Source organism: Oncorhynchus gorbuscha, linkage group LG05 (assembly GCF_021184085.1).
Source record: "Oncorhynchus gorbuscha isolate QuinsamMale2020 ecotype Even-year linkage group LG05, OgorEven_v1.0, whole genome shotgun sequence".
NCBI classification, from domain to species: domain Eukaryota; kingdom Metazoa; phylum Chordata; class Actinopteri; order Salmoniformes; family Salmonidae; genus Oncorhynchus; species Oncorhynchus gorbuscha.
The window spans coordinates 48,224,219-48,245,736 of NC_060177.1; the positions used below are offsets into that span (position 1 = coordinate 48,224,219).

The window sequence follows — 21,518 nt, forward strand, 5'->3', positions numbered from 1 at the left end:
TAAAACAGGATGGACGAAAAGGAGAAGAGAGTGAGAGACAGACAGAGAGAGGGTGTGTTTGAGTTTGAATCAGTGAGAAAGATCAGAGCATGTGGGAGTTACGAGAGAAAGAGAAACGGAGAGAGACGGAGGACGGGAGAAGAGGGAGAGTGGGGGCTGGCTTTGGCAGGAATCACAGGAGGTCCAGGTCCTATAAGAGGAGGCCACTGCATTAGCCATCACACACACACACACAGTAGGACCTACCTACCCGCTGTCACCCAGTCATAATACAGGAGGTTAGCTGAGCAGCACTGAACCATGGGAAAACAGAAGATATTAATGGACAAGCTGGCACAGACTTTCCAGATCCGTAACTTGCTGCTGCGCCAGGCCATGGCAGAGTGTCTGGGTACCCTCATCCTGGTGGTAAGAGCTCTGCCATCTTTTCACCTCACTGACATCCTAATTTACCAAATCGATGTTCAAGTTATCCTCACTCGAGCCTTTCTCAGATGAGTAGATTGCATGTTTCACTGTGATGATTCGTTGCCACAAGAAATATTAGTTTGTGCGTATTCAAACCTGCAGACAAAATACTATTCGATTAACAAGAACCTGTGTATCAACTATTGTTGTTATGCCTAGATGTGAGAGTGATGGATACTGGTAAGTGAAACCAACGTTAGTGAGCTGCTCACAATAGATCTTCCTCCATGGCCCCACACCGGTCTCGAACCGGTGTTCCTCTGATCATAAACACGTGACCATCCTCCTTGACAACGTAACAACCATTTGAGTTATACAAAAGGAACTAATTGGGTTGCTCCATCGGCAATATTTCAAGCTAGATGTGGAGTGAACGTACTCTACGTTCTTAACACCATCAGATAAGCTCAGCATGGCTTTACAGCTTGTGCTATCCTTTGCACTGCTATCCTTTGCACTGCTAGCCTTTGCAAATTCTCTGGGGTCGGGAATGTGAGCCTCATAGGCACCTATAAATTACACTCCTTGAGTGTGTATGAAAATATGATTGCTCTTGTTGATGAGAACATGGACACATAATCTTTACTCTGCATAATGATCCAGGATTCACCTTGCAACCCCGTGCTCTCCTGCTGTCGTGTTTGAGGGGTGTGCATGTTTACAGTCCCTAAGGAAATAGTCTTTCACATTTGTCTGCCTTAAAATGAAGTTTAAAAAGGGAAAAAAATGAGATTTTATTTTCTCTAGCGATATACACAACCTACCCTACATTTTCAAAGTCAAAACACATTATAAAAAAAGTTATGTTTTCAGATGATTTTGCCGGGTTTTCCTCTAACTTTTTACCTGAGCTTTTCTCCTTTCTGTGGATATGGCCAGTGCAGTGCAGTGCAGGTGGCAGAAAGGCCATACAGATAGTACGGGTAGCCATTGATTAGCTATTCAACAGTCTAATTGCTTGATAGAAGCTGTCTCCAAGCATGTTGGACTTACACTATAAACATTTTGGCAACATGATGTTCAAATAAACATTTTTATTTGAATGTATTTTTAGCCTCAGCTTTTAAATTATTCCTGCAACATGCGGGTCTCGATCTCTTCCGGTATTCTCATTTTGACTCCTACGCACCTGGAACCGAAAATATTTAGTATGAGGGACCTTACAGTAGCACCGACGGTCTCCTATCATTTACATTCAACTGGTAAAAGTTGATTGTGATATGATTAAGTCTTTGGCAATTTTCTGTGTCTTTATTAGACACAGCCTGGTATAAAAGTCTTGGATGGCAGAGAGCTCGGCCCTAGTGATGTATTAGGCCATCCGCACCACCCTTTGTAGAGCCTTGCGGTCAAGGGTGGTGCAGTTGCCATACCAGGCGGTGATGCAACCTGTCAAGATGCTCTCAATGGTGCAGCTGTAGAACTTCTTGAGGATCTGAGGTCCCATGTCAAATCTCTTCAGGGGGAAGAGGCACTCTTCAAGACTATGCAGGTGTGTGTGGTCCATGTCAAAGGGATAATTCATGTCTTAAGGCCCATGGTGATAGATTCCACAATAATCCATTATTTACTTCTGGTTACAACCTGGAGTTAGCATATTAGCATCGTCAGATATCATGAATGTAATAAGACAGACCGACGTTAGCAAAGCTGCACCCGCAAGCCAAAACATTAACAAATACTCACAAAGAGCCTGACCACGTTGAATTCCCTTCGAGACTAGGTATTTTTGCAATAAAAGTCAAATTTTCAAACGTTTAATACCTTCTATGTTTACTGTTCAGTTTTGTTCACACCTGGTAATCAATCCAAGTCTATTTCCTGCCCCAGGGGGAGTGTCTTTACTCGCATCACTTTTAGCTAGCTACGCCCCATTGTTTGGACATTAGAACCTTGTTTGTTAGGGAGAGATAATAAACGAAAGAACTAAGATATGCCTGACTACTTAGAGGAAGAGGCAGAGCCCCCTCCTGTTTCCTGTAGTCCACGTTCAGCTCATTGGTCTTGCTGATGTTGAAGGAGAGATTGTTGTCTCTGACCTCCCTGTAGGCTGTCTCATCGCTGTCATGCTACCACCGTTGTGTCATCGTGATGGTGTTGGAGTCATGTGTGGCCACGCAGTCGTGGGGTGAAAAGGGAGTACAGGAGAGGGCTAAGTGAGTGAGGCCCCCCGTGTTGAGGGTCAGTGTGACCGGTCAGTGTGACCAGAGGTGTTGCTGCCTACTTGTAGCTTGGAGGGGGACTATTATGTTGAATGCTGAGCTATAGTCCATTAACAGCATTCTCACATTTGTACTCTTCTTGTCCAGGTGGGAAATTGCCATCTGTCGATCTGTTGAATTGGATTGTTGTGTGTGTGTGTGTGTGTGTGTGTGTGTGTGTGTGTGTGTGTGTGTGTGTGTGTGTGTGTGTGTGTGTGTGTGTGTGTGTGTGTGTGTGTGTGTGTGTGTGTGTGTGTGTGTGTGTGTGTGTGTGTGTGTGTGTAGAGCTTTAAATTGTCTTTAATGGAACTGACAGATAAAATCTCCCCTCGGTTACTGACAGAACTTAGCCATCCGCCATGTTAAATAAACAAACAAGAAAAACTAAACAACCCCTGCAATTTGTTTTTGTTATCTTGCTCTAGCAGTAAATGGCCACTTAAGAAAATGGATAGTAGTACTTTAAGCACCTACCAGATAATACAGCCAGTGTAGCCAACAACCTGCAGGCTTTTTAGGCAGTTAAGTTTCACTTTCTTTGCTCAGAGAGAAAAAAGTTGTTAGGGAGATGACTCAGTCTTTACTCACGGTCACAGGCTCTCTCACACCTGTTTTACAAAGCGTTTCTTCATTGCCTAATGTTATTGCAGTACATTCTCTCACGCTGCGTCAGGACCTCTACCATTGACGTCCATCTAGAAATGGCCTTGCATTTGGTTTCGCTAAAACAGGACCAACTTTCAGCGTGGGAAAAGTAACACAAGCATCAAACTCGTTGCACCGGTTAAGCGTTTTGTCGTTACAAGTTCCATTTTATTATAAGATTGTTAATGGACGTAGACTGGCGTTGCACTGCTAATAGAACAATGATGTAAATCTCCAGCAGGAGCATGGATGGAAAAGCACTGTGTATTAAACCTGTTATGTCTATGTCTAAGGCACTAGTAGCAGGTGTGGCATGTCTATTTAATAAGTGCTATGTCAATCATGGACTGCAGTATTGGGAGTGACAGCAACAGCGCAATGGGTGAAACCTGAACATGCCAAATATATTCACGCCCTCCAGGACATATATAGACGTCACCTGTCGTCAAGATATACTAATGACTGAGTAATGTAATGACTGCGTGAACAGTCAGGCGCTCTCGACTGATACTCAGGTAAAGGGAGGCGAAGGACTGGGCAGGGTGTGTTTATGTACGTGTGTGTTTGTCATGCACAGAGCTATACCCCTGCATATGGAGAACAGATCTCAGCAATGGCAGGATTTGGATTTACAAAAAGTAACGTACATTTTTTAAAGTTGCTTTTTCACACAACTTTGAACCTAAATCCAATGACATGGTGACATTAGTTGTTGATTTCGTGTTGAATTCACCTGAGTTGACAACGTAACCAAATGTAAATCAAAACTAAAAGTTGAACTGAAGACTGTTCCCAGTGGACTACCCGTGTCACCTGTGTGACAGATGGTTGGACACATGTCCTTCTGGCCCCAGCGATGCTGTGCATGTGCACCATCCAGGGAACAATGCAGTCCTTACATAAACCGAAGAGCTAATGGGTGGAGAAAACAACAGCAATACGCTTTCTCTTTATATGAAAGAGTCATTGTGAGCTATTCTTTGCTTAAATTGAAGGGATGAGGCACCACATGCTGCCACACGAAACCATGGCTTTACCACCCCGAATCATGACTTTCCGTACCATGTTACTAGGAGTGATGCTCCACTGGGAAAAGTCTGACGACTTTCTTCACACAGTATTTTATTCACACACTTCCCTCTTCATTTCCTTTTGTCCCAATAACAGTTTTAATATATCTGGATGTTGGAAAAGACTGGCGACATCAAAAGACTGGCGGCATTTCCTCTCCCTCTTCCCTCCCTCCATTGCTGCTCACTAAAAGGGAACGCATGAGTGACCAGGTGTAGCGGTAGACACTCAGAATGAGGACACAGCATGAACTGCCTGACAGTCTGGGGGAGTCAGTGTGCAATGTATTCATGTAATGTCATGGCGTAATGCTGTCATGACGTGCTGCCACTATCACCACCAGGCCACTTAGAGAGCTGTGATTTAATTTAGGTTATTATCCTGTTAGATGCCGTCTTTTAAAGGCATTTCTTACGGCGTCATGAATCTTAGTGAATAACCTTTTGGTGGAATTTGATCAGGCTAATTCAGTTGGCATTTGGCTCCATACTGACATGTTATCAGATGCTTCTGACATTAAGATCCCTTTGACATTTAACTTCATGCCTAACTAAAGATGGGCCCCTCTGAAGATTTGTATTAAGAGTTGTATTTTCCCAGCCAATTGGAAGCATGAGGCCCGCGGGGCTAATCAGGAGCCAGAGTTTACACTGACCCCAGCGATGTTAAACCACCCGCTAGATGCCAAGCCTTCTGTCGAGACGACAGTTCCTTGCAGCTCATCTCAACCAATGTGCCCTGTGGTCTGAGATCAATGCATCTGCTTCAGGGGGCCTTGCGACAGGCTGTTTCAGCACATGCCACACACTACTGTTATCCCCATAGTAATGGACACACACACACACACACACACACACGTGCACGTATATACAAGTCGGCGTGCAAACACACAATGTGGTATGACCACCTTGGCAACTCTATAGCTAATTCACGACCATGACAGCAGCTCCCGAAACGGACTTCTTCTCACTGCATCAATCCTTGTTTCCATTCTAGAGCATATAAAACACGGTGTTTCCTGCCAGCATATTTATATCAGGGCGGAAATATGTAGTACACTTGTTTCTATCAGATACATCGGTATCTGAAAAATGCCCATCATTTGGCCTGGGACCATCAAATCTCAACACGGACAACAATTTCACAATTTCCTCCCCTCATACCTGTTAATACACAATAGAGCCCATTTAAATCATCATGGCGACCAGTTTCACTGATAATCATTGTATACCCTTTCTGACCTGCACATACCTACAGGGATGAAAAGTAATACATCGAGGATATCCATTTGTTTAACATGTATACTGACAAAGCCTCTTGAGTGATCTCTAGAGTGGCTTGCGAAAGTATTCACCCCCATTGGCATTTTTCCTATTTTGTTGCCTTACAACCAGGAATTAAGAGAGATTTTTTTGGGGGGGGGTTGTATCATTTGATTTACACAACATGCCGACCTCTTTGAAGATGCAAAATATTTGTTTATTGTGAAACAACAAGAAATAAGACAATACTAGCCACTGGGATTTTTCTCCATTCTTCGAGGCAAATCTACTCCAGCTTCTTCAAGTTGGATGGGTTCTGCTGATGTACAGCAATCTTTAAATCATACCACAGATTCTCAATTGGATTGAGGTCTGGGCTTTGACTAGGCCATTCAAAGACATTTAAATGTTTCCCCTTAAACCACTCGGAGTGTTGCTTTAGCAGTATGCTTAGGGTCATTGTTCTGCTGGAAGGTGAACCTCAGCCCCAGTCTCAAATCTCTGGAAGACTGAAACGGGTTTCGCTCAAGAATTTCCCTGTATTTAGCACCATCTATCATTTTTTCAATGCTGACCAGTTTCCCAGTCCCTGACAATGAAAAACATCCCCACAGCATGAGGCTGCCACCACCATGCTTCACTGTGGTGTTCTCGGGGTGATGAGAGGTGTTGGGTTTGCGCCAGACTAACGTTTTCCTTAATGGCCAAAAAGCTCAATATTAGTCTCATCTGACCAGAGTACCTTCTTCCATATATTTGGGGATTCTCCCACATGCCTTTTGACGAAGACCAAACGTGTTTGCTTATTTTTTTCTGGACACTCTAAAGCCCAGCTCTGTGGAGTGTACGACTTAAAGTGGTCCTATGGACAGATACTCCAATGTCCGCTGTGGAGCTTTGCAACTCCTTCAGGGTTATCTTTGGTCTCTTTGTTGCCCTCTGATTAATGCCCTCCTTGGCAGGTCCTTGAGTTTTTCCCTCTCTTGGCAGGTGTTGTGGTGCCATTTTCTTTCAATTTTTTAATAGTCAATTTTATGGTGCTCCGTGGGATGTTCAAAGTTTCAGATATTTTTTAGAACCCAACTCTGATCTGTACTTCTCCACAACGTTGTCCCTGACCTGTTTGGAGAGCTCCCTGGTCTTCATGGTGCCGCTTGCTTGGTGGTGCCGCTTGCTTAGAGGTGTTGCAGACTCTGGGGCTTTTCAGAACAGGTGTATAAATGATGTGATCATGTGATACTTAGATTGCACACAGGTGGACTTTATTTAACTAATTATGTGACTTCTGAAGGTAATTGGATGCACCAGATCTTACTGAAGGGCTTCATAGCAAAGTGGGTGAAGACATATACACGCACCACTTTTCCATTTAAAAAAAAATCATATTAATTGAAACAATTTCTTTTCCATTTTTTTACTTCACCAATAGGGACTGTTTTATGTATGTCCATTACACGAAATCCAAATAATAATCCATTTAAATTACAGGTTCTAATGCAACAAAATAGGAAAAAACTCCTAGAGGGATGAATACTTTTGCAAGGCACTGTATGTTAACTGTATGTGTGTTTACATAGCAATGAGTAAATGTTTGGCTCTGCTCTGGCTTTAAACACACTCCTCATATGCAGTCTTTACAACCTTTTTTTACAGGCAATGTTGATGATCATTGTTTGTTGGTACCCATGTTATTTCTTTTTGTTTCTTCCCTCTCTTGACAGATGTTTGGTTGTGGTGCAGTGGCTCAACTGGTGCTTAGTGGAGGATCTCATGGCATGTTCCTAACTGTCAACTTTGCTTTCGGCTTCGCTGCCACCCTAGGGATCCTGGTCTGTGGCCAGGTATCAGGTACAAACCTCATATCAGCAATACATGCAGATGAATTACCTCACCAACATGTTTAGGTGTAGAGGTTCTCCTTGAACGGATTTTTTTACCATGAGTTATTCCAAGGCTGAGTCATGTCTCTAAGTCATGTCTCTAAATGTCTGTCCCGCTTTAATGTTAACAATCTGTCAACATGTATTTTTTTCCTAGGAGGCCATCTCAATCCGGCAGTAACCTTTGCCCTCTGCCTGCTTGGGAGAGATCGCTGGAGAAAGTTCCCAGTCTACTTCGTCTTCCAGACACTGGGAGCTTTCCTGGGTTCCGGGATCATCTTTGGTCTGTACTATGGTGAGTCCTCGGAAATGTCCATGGATGGACAGGAAAGCATCTGTCGGAGTCAACTCTTTAAAAAGTCTTAACTTAAGGTTGAATCTGTGTATAGCGTAACACCTCGTTACAGTTGATGTTATATCATAATGTGTGTGTGTTCTCCTCTCAGATGCTCTGTTGAACTATGCTGGAGAACTCATTGTTACCGGGCCCAACGCCACCGCTGGCATCTTCGCCACCTACCCTGGCAAACATCTCACATTGGTCAACGGCTTCTTCGACCAGGTAAGCCCCGTTCTTCCGCATACAACCCCCAAACTGGTTGGATCAGGAATTAGAACTATATTCGGAATTCTCCATGTTAATGGAGGTATCTCTATCACAGACGATTGGCACTGCAGCATTGATCGTCTGTATCCTGGCCATCGTGGACCCCCATAACAATCCCATTCCCCAGGGCCTGGAGGCCTTCACGGTGGGCTTTGTAGTGCTGGTCATCGGCCTGTCCATGGGCTTCAACTCTGGCTACGCTGTCAACCCTGCCAGGGACCTGGGGCCACGCCTCTTTACCGCTCTGGCAGGCTGGGGCACCGAGGTCTTCACGTGAGTCCTCCCACAATCCTCTTTCACTCTCTGCATGCATCTGGTTCTCTCTTCACCTCTATGCCCTCTTCACATGTATTCTACCACACGGTTTCCATTTCCTGGTTAGAGGTCTGTACATTATTGATATAACGATGAAACAAAATGGGAGATGGTGACGATGGATCAAACGGGTAAAAGCAGAGGAGGCAAAGATTAAGAAAGAATCTTCTCTCTCGCACAACTTCTTGGATATGTCTCTCTCTCACTCTCTCGCTCTCTTTCTCTCAGTGCCAACCAGTGCTGGTTCCTGGTGCCCATCTTCGCCCCATTCCTGGGCGCCATCATTGGTGTGGTGGTCTATCAGCTGATGGTTGGCTTTCATCAGGAGGGAGAGGTTCGTGACAGGAAGAGCCAGGAAGAGAGCGTTAAACTGACCAACATCAACTCAAAGGACGCCCTAAAGGAAGAGATGTTATGAGCCTCAAAACCTCCAGCGTCCTCCATTCTCCACCACTACCACTACCACTACCAGCATCCTATACCCCTAAACTCAGCCTCAGTGGGGTACAGTATGGTCTCCTCGAGGGCCGGTGGGTCCCTTTTCACTCTTAACTCTGACAGCTGTGTGTCTGTTAGTCTGTAAGGAGACAACTACAGTACGCACACACATTATGGACCTCAATCTTTCTCTATAATGTTGCAACAGTATATCTATCTCCAGGCGTCCTTTGTCTTACATTGTAGCTGCATAGTGTCCTTAAGTAAGAGGGGAGGAAGTAAACACTCAAACACAGAATTATATTAATTCAAAATGTTTGGAAATAATCCAAGTTTATAGCCTAGTGTCTTTATCTCTTCTGTTTGGACCGTATTTGATGTTTTATACTAACATAGCGTTTGAATGATTCCGTTGTATTTATATGCTGTGGACAGATAGTACATGTGTCCCGATCAAATGAAATATGTACGTTTTAGTGAGTCCATGAATTTTAATGTCAACCAGAGGCCTCATGTCATAAGATGTTTATACTTTATTTTTTATTCATGACTAAACTTAATTTTTAAGCCCACGTTTTATCAGAATTATTTATAAAAAGATCTGTCAGTGTGTTTCTCCCTAGTAAGCGTTTGCGTCCAAGGTGCACCATGGCGCAAAGATATGCTTGGCAGGATGCTATATACTCTAGTGTCTGCAGACAGTATCGTCAGTGGAGGAGGAGAGGGGAATGTTGAGTGACACACACAGATTTGATTTCAGCTGCAGGTGAGGGGCAGGACTTGATTATAAATTAATTTGATCAAGCTATGTAACCTATTGATTTCTTCTTGATGAATTAATTAATCTCTGTAATACTAGCCACATAGCAATTGTATTAACTTGCTTTAGCTAGCCAGCTAGAAAGGTTCCCAATCTCCTAGCCCCATAACTAGCTACCAAGCCATTTCAGGCTATCAATCAAGTTAGAGTAGCTTGTCTATCTTAGCCGGCATGCCTGCCGACAAGGTTGCTAGTCTTTAGGGTTATAATACTATATACCAGTGTGGCAGTTGTACTAAACTCCTAAGGCATAAAAGTTCTAAGGAATCAATGAGCATCATTCATTAAAATGGCAATTGAACAGGTAAAGAGGTATACTTAAATAACCTATGCAGAACAATATACATATTTTTTATAATATAATTTTACATAGAATTAGGCATAATGATTATGCCTCTAGATTGCAGGAAAAAGCTGTTTCAGGTGTTTGAAAAATGTTGTTTAGCAGATGTTATTGTGGGTGTAGCGAAATGCTTGTGTTCATAGTTCCAACAGTGCAGTAATATCTAATAATACACACAACTCTAAAAGTAAAATAATGGAAGTAAGAAATATATAAATATTAGGATGAGCAATGTCGGTGTCCGTAATATGTGTGTATATATATACAGGGTTGGGGAGTAACGGATTACATGTCATTACATGTAAGGGACCCCAAAAAACTGTAAATGTACCAGTCAAAAGTTTGGACACACCTACTTATTCAAGGATTTTTCTTTATTTTTACTATTTTCTATGTTGTAAAATAATAATGAAGACATCAAAACTATGAAATAACACATATGGAATCATGTAGTAACCAAAAAAGTGTTAAACAAATCCAAATATATTTGAGATTCTTCAAAGTAGCCACCCTTTGCCTTGATGACAGCTCTGCACACGTTTGGCATTCTCTCAACCAGCTTCATTAGGTAGTCACATGGAATGCATTGAAATTGCATTCCATGTTAAAAGTGAATTTTGGAATTTCACTCCTTCTTAATGTGCTTGAGCCAATCAGTTGTGTTGTGACAAGGTAGGAGTGGTATACAGAAGATAGCCCTATTTGGTGAAAGGCCAAGTCCATATTACGGCAAGAACAGCTCAAATAAGTGCTGGTTCCTGGTGCTCATCTTTGCCTCGTTCCTGGACGCCATCATTGGTGTGGTGGTCTATCAGCTGATGGTTGGCTTCCATCAGGAGGGAGAGGTTCGCGACAGGAAGAGCCAAGAGGAGAGAGTCAAACTGACCAACATCAACCCAAAGGACGCCCTAAAGTAAGAGATGTTATGAGCCTCAAAACCAACCAGCATCCCCACCAGCATATGTGGGAACTCCTTACATTTACATTTACATTTAAGTCATTTAGCAGACGCTCTTATCCAGAGCGACTTACAAATTGGTGCATTCACCTTATGACATCCAGTAGAACAGTCACTTTACAATAGTGCATCTAAATCTTAAAGGGGGGGGGGGGTGAGAAGGATTACTTATCCTATCCTAGGTATTCCTTAAAGAGGTGGGGTTTCAGGTGTCTCCGGAAGGTGGTGATTGACTCCGCTGTCCTGGCGTCGTGAGGGAGTTTGTTCCACCATTGGGGGGGCCAGAGCAGCGAACAGTTTTGACTGGGCTGAGCGGGAACTGTACTTCAAGACTGTTGGAAAAGCATTCCAGGTGAAGCTGGTTGAGAGAATGCCAAGCATGTGCAAAGCTGTCATCAACGCAAAGGGTGGCTACTTTGAATAATCTCAAATATATAAAATATATTTTGATTTGTTAAACACTTTTTTGGTTACTACATGATTCCATAGGTGTTATTTCATAGGTTTGATGTCTTCACTATAATTATACAATGTAGAAAATAGTAAAAATAAAGAAAAACCCTTGAATGAGTAGCTGTGTCAAAACTTTTGACTGGTACTGTGTATATCTATGTGTGTGTGTGTTTTCTGCATACCTCTTTACCTTTTACCTGTCCAATTATCCTTTTAACCGAGGGTGTCATTCTGACTGTTGTCAATCACACATCTCAATGCACTGCACTAACATGACTAGAATATTACATCCAAATTGCAACACAGTACATGGGATCATAACACACATCCTCAATACATGTGGTATATATCATGGCATCATAATTGATACACAAATATCATGATATTATCATAAGGTGGCAGATTACATTTTAAACAAAGTATTTTTCTGAGCTGTCTGTATGCTACTGATCATCCGTGTGTCTTTTTTCATAGTTTTGATGCCTTATTATTATTCTACAATGTAGAAATAGTAAAAATAAAGAAAAATCCTTGAATGAGTAGGTGTGTCAAAACTTTTGACTGGTACTGTATATATATATATATATATATATATATATATATATATATATATATATATATATATATATATATATATATATATATATATATATATCCATGATACTTGAAGAATATAACTTATAAATGCCTCATGAGCTTAGTTCAACTGTCTCATGAGCTTAGTTCAACTGTCACACTCCATGAGAACCCAAAACATAAGTTTGTTTCACTCCAATGTTTGTAACATGGTTAAAACTATACTTTTTATATAATGGATAGCTCTGTCTATTCATCTGAGAGTGGTTATAATTGACCGGTTTGTTATTGTTTCATATGTGGATTTGCCCTTCAATAAATCCTCTACTGACTCCCCATCCCACATGCGTAATCATCGCCTGACACTAATTAGCTTAACGCCATGGACATACATATCCCGAGAAAATATTCCTATTCATGAAAATCACAAATGAAATATATTGAGACACAGGCTTTTGTTGATCACCCTGACATCTCAGATTTTTCAGATTTTCAAAATATGCTTTACAGCCAAAGCTAGACAAGCATTAAGCTTATCGATAGCCTAGCATAGCATTTTGTCCAGCTAGTAGCAGGTAACTTGGTCACGGAAATCAGAAAAGCAATCAAATTAAATTGTTTACCTTTGAGGAGCTTCGGATGTTTTCACTCACGAGACTCCCAGTTAGATGGCAAATGTTCCTTTTTTCCAAAAATATTATTTTTGTAGTCGAAATAGCTCCATTTGTTCTTCACGTTTGGCTGAGAAATCGCCCGGGAATTGCAGTCACGAAACCGTGAAAAATATTCCAAATTAGCTCCATAATATCGACAGAAACATGGCAAACGTTGTTTATAATCAATCCTCAAGGTGTTTTTCAAATATCTATTTGATAATATAACAATTCGGGACAATTCGTTTTTCAGTAGGACCGATTGGAATAATGGCTACCTCTGTATTTTACGGAGAATCTCTCTGGGGGCATCAGGTGACCACTGACCACTGACCACTTACGCAATGTAGCCGCCTACGGCTATTCTTCAACATAAATGCGTAAAACTACGTCACAATGCTGTAGACACCTTGGGGAATACGTAGAAAGCGTAAGCTCGTTGATGGCTCATTCACAGCTCAATAGGGACTCATTGGAATGCAGCGCTTTTAAAATATGGGGCACTTCCGGATTGGATTTTTCTCAGGCTTTCGCCTGCAACATCAGTTCTGTTATACTCACAGACAATATCTTTACAGTTTTGGAAACGTTAGATTGTTTTCTATGTCAATTAAATGCATATTCTAGCATCTTGTCCTGACAAAACGGGAACGTTTTTTTTCCAAAAATGAAAACAGGTTTTAAACAGCTGCAAATTATCAAGATATCAAAGTGTCACCAAATAAAAAGGTAAACAAAAGGCCTATAGCAAATTCAGCAGCATATGGCATTCATTTTTCACATGTAAATAGCACTTTTCAGTAGTGCTCAAAGCAGGCCATTCCATGAGTGCAGCATTTCTTTTTCAACTTGAATCAATGAGCCCAATCAGTCCTTCATGACAGAGTAGGGTTGGCTAATAAATCCTTAGTTTTGGGGTCATGCTCAGGTAAAACAATTAGGCTAATCTATACTTCCATATTTCCAAGTGGTATAACATTTATTTGGCATAATTTAATCGTATTATTATATGTAGTAGAAAGTGCTGGGTTAGAAGAAGCCTACATAACCAACCCATGAAGTAAAATGTAACATCCTTATATGGCCAGCTAGGTAAACTTTAACATTGATTTATCCTGCAATAGATGTCGTTCAATTGGTAACATACATTTTGTCTTCTTCTAATGCCTCTTAAAGGGAAAGTAATCTAAAAGTAACAGAATGTAATCAGATTGAATTTCTGACTTTGGGTAATCAAAAAGTTACGTTACTGATTGCAATTTTGGACAGGTAACAAGTAACTGGAATGGATTACATTTAGAAAGTAATCTACCCAACCCTGTGTGTGTGTGTGTGTGTGTGTGTGTGTGTGTGTGTGTGTGTGTGTGTGTGTGTGTGTGTGTGTGTGTGTGTGTGTGTGTGTGTGTGTGTGTGTGTGTGTGTGTGTGTGTGTGTGTGTGTGTGTGTGTGTGTGTGTGTGTGTGTGTGTATATATATAGCGTTCAAGCAGCATCCTTTGATTGTTTCATGGCGACACAGCCTTTTGACATCTCATGGGTCAGAGAGGTGATTACCACTCTGTTCCGTTCCTTCATCAGCCAAACCTGATGGCTTTCCCAACATATGAATACAATTGAGTTCATTGGGTTCGATTGCCAGCATTTCTTGCTCGTGAATATTTGCAGTATTAAGACATGTCAATAAAACCATTGCTGTGTGTGTACTTTATGTGTACTGTTTTTTGTAGTTTCATGTGGCACTCTACATGTACTATTTTTACAGTCAATCAGTTTGTGGTCAAACTGTTGAATTCTGTCCTCTGAAAGCAGAAAACACATGACCTGTAACTCTTCATCTGGCTTTTGGTTTTCAACTGGAGAATCTGTGCCTTGTTTTTTTATTTTTTTATTTTGTTTTATTTCACCTTTATTTAACCAGGTAGGCTAGTTGAGAACAGGTTCTCATTTGCAACTGCGACCTGGCCAAGATAAAGCATAGCAGTGTGAACAGACAACACAGAGTTACACATGGAGTAAACAATTAACAAGTCAATAACACAGAGAAGAAAAGGGGAGTCTATATACAATGTGTGCAAAAGGCATGAGGAGGTAGGCGAATAATTACAATATTGCAGATTAACACTGGAGTGATAAATGATCAGATGATCATGTACAGGTAGAGATATTGGTTTGTGTTTAAAAGACCAGAAAAGTAAATAAATAAAAACTGTGGGGATGAGGTAGGTGAAAATGGGTGTGCTATTTACCAATAGATTATGTACAGCTGCAGCGATCGGTTAGCTGCTCAGCTAGCTGATGTTTGAAGTTGGTGAGGGAGATAAAAGTCTCCAACTTCAGCGATTTTTGCAATTCGTTCCAGTCACAGGCAGCAGAGTGCTGGAACGAAAGGCGGCCGAATGAGGTGTTGGATTTAGGGATGATCAATGAGATACACCTGCTGGAGCGCGTGCTACGGATGGGTGTTGCCATTGTGACCAGTGAGCTGAGATAAGGCGGAGCTTTGCCTAGCATGGCCTTGTAGATGACCTGAAGCCAGTGGGTAACTTTTTGGAGTTGGAGCTACAGGATGCAAACTTCTGCCTGAAGAAGCTGGCCTTAGCTTTCCTGACTGACTGCGTGTATTGATTCCTGACTTCCCTGAACAGTTGCATATCGCAGGGACTGTTTGATGCTATTGCAGTCCGCCACAGGATGTTTTTGTGCTGGTCGAGGGCAGTCAGGTCTGGAGTGAACCAAGGGCTGTATCTGTTCTTAGTTCTGCAATTTTTGGTGGCCTTCCTGAGCCAGGATTCAGACACGGCAAGGACATCAGGGTTAGCAGAGTGTGCTAAAGCAGTGAGTAAAACAAACTTAGGGAGGAGGCTTCTGATGTTGACATGCATGAAACCAAGGCTTTTTCGATCACAGAAGTCAACAAATGAGGGTGCCTGGGGACATGCAGGGCCAGGGTTTACCTCCACATCACCCGCGGAACAGAGAAGGAGTAGTATGAGGGTATGGCTAAGGGCTATCAAAACTGGTCGCCTAGAGCGTTGGGGACAGAGAATTAGAGGAGCAGGTTTCTGGGCATGGTAGAATATATTCAGGGCATAATGCGCAGACAGGGGTATGGTGGGGTGCGGGTATGGCGGAGGTAAGCCCAGGCACTGGGTGATGATGAGAGAGGTTTTATCTCTGGACATGCTGGTTGTAATGGGTGAGGTCACCGCATATGTTGGAGGAGGGACAAAGGAGGTATCAGGGGTATGAGGAGTGGGACTAGGGGCTCCATTGTGAACTAAAACAATGATAACTAACCTGAGCAACAGTATACAAGGCATATTGACATTTGAGAGAGACATACAGCGAGGCATACAGTAATCACAGGTGTTGAATTGGGAAAGCTAGCTAAAACAGTGGGTGAGACAACAGCTAATCGGCTAGCATAACAACAGCAGGTAAAATGGCATTGACTAGGCAACGGGGCCGACAGATAAAACAAACAAGCAGAATGGAGTACTGTGATTAATGGACAGTCCAGCGTGCATCAGCTATGTAGCCAAGTAATCAGAGTCCAGGGGCAGCGGTGGATGGGGCAGGGGGGCTGGGCTGGCGAGTGTTATCCAGGTTAAGAAAACTAACAATGACTAAGTAGCTTGTAGCTAGCTAGCTGGTAGCTAAATAGCTTGTAGCTAGCTAGCTGGTAGCTAAATAGCTTGTAGCTAGCTGGTTAGCTTCTGGAGCTTCTTGGGTGTGTTCTGGGCTAAACAAGCTAAACAAGCTAGCAGTTAGCATGCCGAGTTAGCAGGCAAGGAGATAGCGAGGGCTAGTGAGTTAGCCTTTGAAGGACGTTGCGATGGGGTGAGTCTGTTTATTCCTCTTCATGCGGTGACATCGATAGACCAGTCGTGGATCCGGGTATAGAAGCCCAGGTGTATGCTAGGAGCTCTGGCCGGGCTAGCTTCAAGCTACGTGGGTGGAAACGCTAGCCAGGAGTAATCAACCAGGGTTGCTGTTTAGCTCGATAGCTAGTTGTGAAGATCCAGCTGGAGAATGTTCCGTTTGTGGTGGGAATCCGGGGGTAAACAATAAATAGGTCCGTTATGCTCTGGTTAGCGTCGCGTTGTTCGAACTGGCGAGAGCTTTCCGAGCTAAAGGTTAGCTGAAGACCGCTAGCATAGCTGGCTAGCTTCAGTTGAAGGGTTCCGGTTTCGGTTTCGAAGTAAATATAACTACTTTAGGAAAAGTAGCTACATTGGCGGGTTGCAGAAGAGTATTTGGAAGCTTAGGTTTAGCAAAATGTTTTTAAAGATATGCGAAGAAAAAAATATCTAAAATATCTAAAACGAAAAAGAGACGATATTTACAGAGAGACGATACGACAGGACGAGTTACTGCTACGCAATCTTGGATACAGTCTATGGTGCGAAATGCCTGTGTTGTAAGGCCATTTGTATTTTATTAGTTGGTAGGGATATTTTTTTTACTGTCATTATAGTAAAGTGATTTTTATCATGTGTAAATGTAGGTAATGGGATGAGGTTTCATGTCTTGTCCTGTTCTCTTCTTCTTCTCCTTTCTGACGTCGGGTACTCACACATGACTGTCTGCTCACTCTGCTGCGTGGCAAGTAAATGTTGTTGCTTTTTGTCTAAACTCACCCGACGTCCCGTGTTTCCTCATTGTCTAGAAGTATAACACTATTCTATGAACATCCATTCATTTCAACTTCATTTAAATTGAGTGAAAACTGTAGTTTGCTGTGTCAAACCCAGTAAGTCAACCACCAGTTCCTTCTTACTGCAACTTGTATCCCAAATATCCGTAACAGTAAAGGGACTGGTTATACCCTGCACTTCATTCATACAGGCACTTCCATCATCTGTCCTCAACTGATCTGAATACAGATATTACAGACATATCCTTTCCCAAAGGGCAACGGAAGATGACATGGTTCCTGTTAACTCTTTACTACATTCCAACTGAGCTCAAGTTTTCCATAGAAGTGGCAGTAAACCGTAGTATACACCTTGCTGATTTATCGATGAGGTTATTGGATAATGAAAAATACTGGGGAGAAGAATATAATCCCCCTGAATTTGTATGATTGAGGTTTTGGCATGGCAACAGGTTAAAATCATGGCATAACTCATAAAATGCTACAGGTCTGAGCAGAAGCAGATACGCACAGGTCATCTGGTGATGTTATCGCAGATGCAGGGAAATGATTATGTTTCTAGCTCCAACTGGGCAGTAATACCAAACAATACCCATAAATCCCAAAAATGCAAACTAAGAAATATCAGAACGAGCATTGTCAGTGTCCAGAATGTTTATGATGGTGAGAATGTACATTATATGAATAGAAAAGGTGTGTACAGCAGTAGATATACTATAGGATGAGCCTTGACTAGAATACAGTATATACATATGAATTGGGTAAAACAGTCTGTGAACATTATTCAAGTGACCAGTCTTTAATGCATGAGCCAGCAGTCCCTAAGGTCTAGGGTAGAGTAATGGGTGGTAGCCGGCTAGTAACAGTGACTAAGTTCAGGGCAGAGGCCGACGAGTGGTGACTATTTAACAGTCTGATGGCCTGGAGATAGAAACTGTTTTTCAGTCTCTTTCGGTCACAGCTTTGATGAATCTATACTGTCTAAGTCTCTTAGATGCTAGCAAGGTGAACAGACCGTGGCTCGGTGGTTGAGGTCCTTGATGATCTTCTCGGCCTTGCTGTGACACCGGGTGCTGTAGATGTTCTGTAGAGCAGGCCATGTGTCCCTACAATACCACAAGTGTTGCTCTCAAATGATCAAATTCACTTTAAAGTCTTGCTCATACTTGGATTTCTCCCCTGCTTCTTGTTGACCTACAAAGACACAAAGTGTGTTATTGCAGAATGGGATCTGTGCTGTTACATTTTAGTGTTGGTGAATCCGGTAAATAAAACAAACAGCAACCTGTAAATAAATTATATAGAATAAGAGGAAAGCGGAAGTAAGTGGCTAATGAGACAACGGATACAAAGATGATCAAAGATGATCAAATTCACTTTTACATTTCCATCTTATATCTGTGATATGTTTTGTGTTTGTTGGGTCCTGCTGTGTGATGCACAGGTATGGAATAAGGACAATACGCCTGGTGTATTTATTCCTCTGTTAATGCTGTTTGAGTAGAGCAGCAAACACACACACACACACACACACACACACACACACACACACACACACACACACACACACACACACACACACACACACACACACACACACACACACACACACACACACACACACACACACACACACACACACACACACACACACACACACACACACACACACACACACACACAATCACACACACATTCTCTCATTCTCTATCTCTCTTACGTGACAGACACATATTTGGGTCAATAAGTCTGTCGTCTTTGTGGCCTGCATTTGGATTGAGCCATGTATCAAGTTAGCTGTTCACTAACAGGATCACTAACGTATGACTCGTTGGTAAGGTGTAGTAAACTCTGAGTATGATACAGTAGTTCATTGTGTTGCATGCCATGTATGCCTTCAGAATGTCTCAAGCAGGCATATCAGCTGAGCTTCTCTTACTAACCTCATATCACAGGTGACTGGTGGCACCTTAATTAGGGAGGATGGGCTCAAAGTAATCAAATAAATGTAATGGTATCAAACACATTGTTTCCATATGCTTGATACCATTCCATTCACTCCATTCCAGTCATTATTATGAGCCGTCCTCCCGTCAGCAGCCTCCTGTGCCTCATAGTTCTGCATTTTTTGAACGGAGCATGCTTATCTAAAATGGTGAGGAAGTTACTCTTAAAGAATGACCAGGCATCCTCAACTGACGGGATGAGGTCAATGTCCTTCCAGGATACCCGGGCCAGGTCGATTAGAAAGGCCTGCTCACAGAAGTGTTTTAGGGAGCGTTTGACAGTGAAGAGGGGTGGTCGTTTGACTGCGGCACCGTAGCGGATACAGGCAATGAGGCAGTGGTCGCTGAGATCCTGGTTGAAGACAGCGGAGGTGTATTTGGAGGGCCAGTTGGTCAGGATGACGTCTATGAGGGTGCCCTTGCTTACAGAGTTAGGGTTGTACCTGGTGGGTTCTTTGATGATTTGTGTGAGATTGAGGGCATCTAGCTTAGATTGTAGGACTGCCGGGGTGTTAAGCATATCCCAGTTTAGGTCACCTAGCAGAACAAACTCTGAAGCTAGATGGGGGACAATCAATTCACAAATGGTGTCCAGGGCACAGCTGGGAGCTGAGGGGGGGTCGGTAGCAGGCGGCAACAGTGAGAGACTTATTTCTGGAGAGAGTAATTTTTTTAAATTAGTAGTTCGAACTGTTTGGGTATGGACCTGGAAAGTATGACATTACTTTGCAGGCTATCTCTGCAGTAGACTGCAACTCCTCCCCCTTTAGCAGTTCTATCTTGACGGAAGATGTTATAGTTGGGTATGGAAATCTCTGAATTTTTGGTGGCCTTCCTGAGCCAGGATTCAGACACGGCAAGGACATCAGGGTTAGCAGAGTGTGCTAAAGCAGTGAGTAAAACAAACTTAGGGAGGAGGCTTCTGATGTTGACATGCATGAAACCAAGGCTTTTTCGATCACAGAAGTCAACAAATGAGGGTGCCTGGGGACATGCAGGGCCAGGGTTTACCTCCACATCACCCGCGGAACAGAGAAGGAGTAGTATGAGGGTATGGCTAAGGGCTATCAAAACTGGTCGCCTAGAGCGTTGGGGACAGAGAATTAGAGGAGCAGGTTTCTGGGCATGGTAGAATATATTCAGGGCATAATGCGCAGACAGGGGTATGGTGGGGTGCGGGTATGGCGGAGGTAAGCCCAGGCACTGGGTGATGATGAGAGAGGTTTTATCTCTGGACATGCTGGTTGTAAATGGGTGAGGTCACCGCATATGTTGGAGGAGGGACAAAGGAGGTATCAGGGGTATGAGGAGTGGGACTAGGGGCTCCATTGTGAACTAAAACAATGATAACTAACCTGAGCAACAGTATACAAGGCATATTGACATTTGAGAGAGACATACAGCGAGGCATACAGTAATCACAGGTGTTGAATTGGGAAAGCTAGCTAAAACAGTGGGTGAGACAACAGCTAATCGGCTAGCATAACAACAGCAGGTAAAATGGCATTGACTAGGCAACGGGGCCGACAGATAAAACAAACAAGCAGAATGGAGTACTGTGATTAATGGACAGTCCAGCGTGCATCAGCTATGTAGCCAAGTAATCAGAGTCCAGGGGCAGCGGTGGATGGGGCAGGGGGGCTGGGCTGGCGAGTGTTATCCAGGTTAAGAAAACTAACAATGACTAAGTAGCTTGTAGCTAGCTAGCTGGTAGCTAAATAGCTTGTAGCTAGCTAGCTGGTAGCTAAATAGCTTGTAGCTAGCTGGTTAGCTTCTGGAGGTTCTTGGGTGTGTTCTGGGCTAAACAAGCTGTGTTCTGGGCTAAACAAGCTAAACAAGCTAGCAGTTAGCATGCCGAGTTAGCAGGCAAGGAGATAGCGAGGGCTAGTGAGTTAGCCTTTGGAGGACGTTGCGATGGGGTGAGTCTGTTTATTCCTCTTCATGCGGTGACATCGATAGACCAGTCGTGGATCCGGGTATAGAAGCCCAGGAGTATGCTAGGAGCTCTGGCCGGGCTAGCTTCAAGCTACGTGGGTGGAAACGCTAGCCAGGAGTAATCAACCAGGGTTGCTGTTTAGCTCGATAGCTAGTTGTGAAGATCCAGCTGGAGAATGTTCCGTTTGTGGTGGGAATCCGGGGGTAAACAATAAATAGGTCCGTTATGCT

General features: G+C 42.9%; 1 protein-coding gene across 1 annotated transcript; it reads left to right on the plus strand.

Annotated features, from left to right (window-relative positions):
- The first annotated feature begins 203 nt into the window (after window positions 1-203).
- LOC124035994 (aquaporin-3-like) lies at window positions 204-9,459 on the plus strand. The gene is made up of 6 exons (XM_046350016.1): window positions 204-408; window positions 7,369-7,495; window positions 7,685-7,822; window positions 7,974-8,089; window positions 8,190-8,407; window positions 8,678-9,459. Exons 1-6 carry the CDS (start codon window positions 301-303, stop codon window positions 8,865-8,867), a joined length of 897 nt encoding a protein of 298 aa, XP_046205972.1. The 5' UTR covers window positions 204-300; the 3' UTR covers window positions 8,868-9,459.
- Window positions 9,460-21,518: the final 12,059 nt, after the last annotated feature.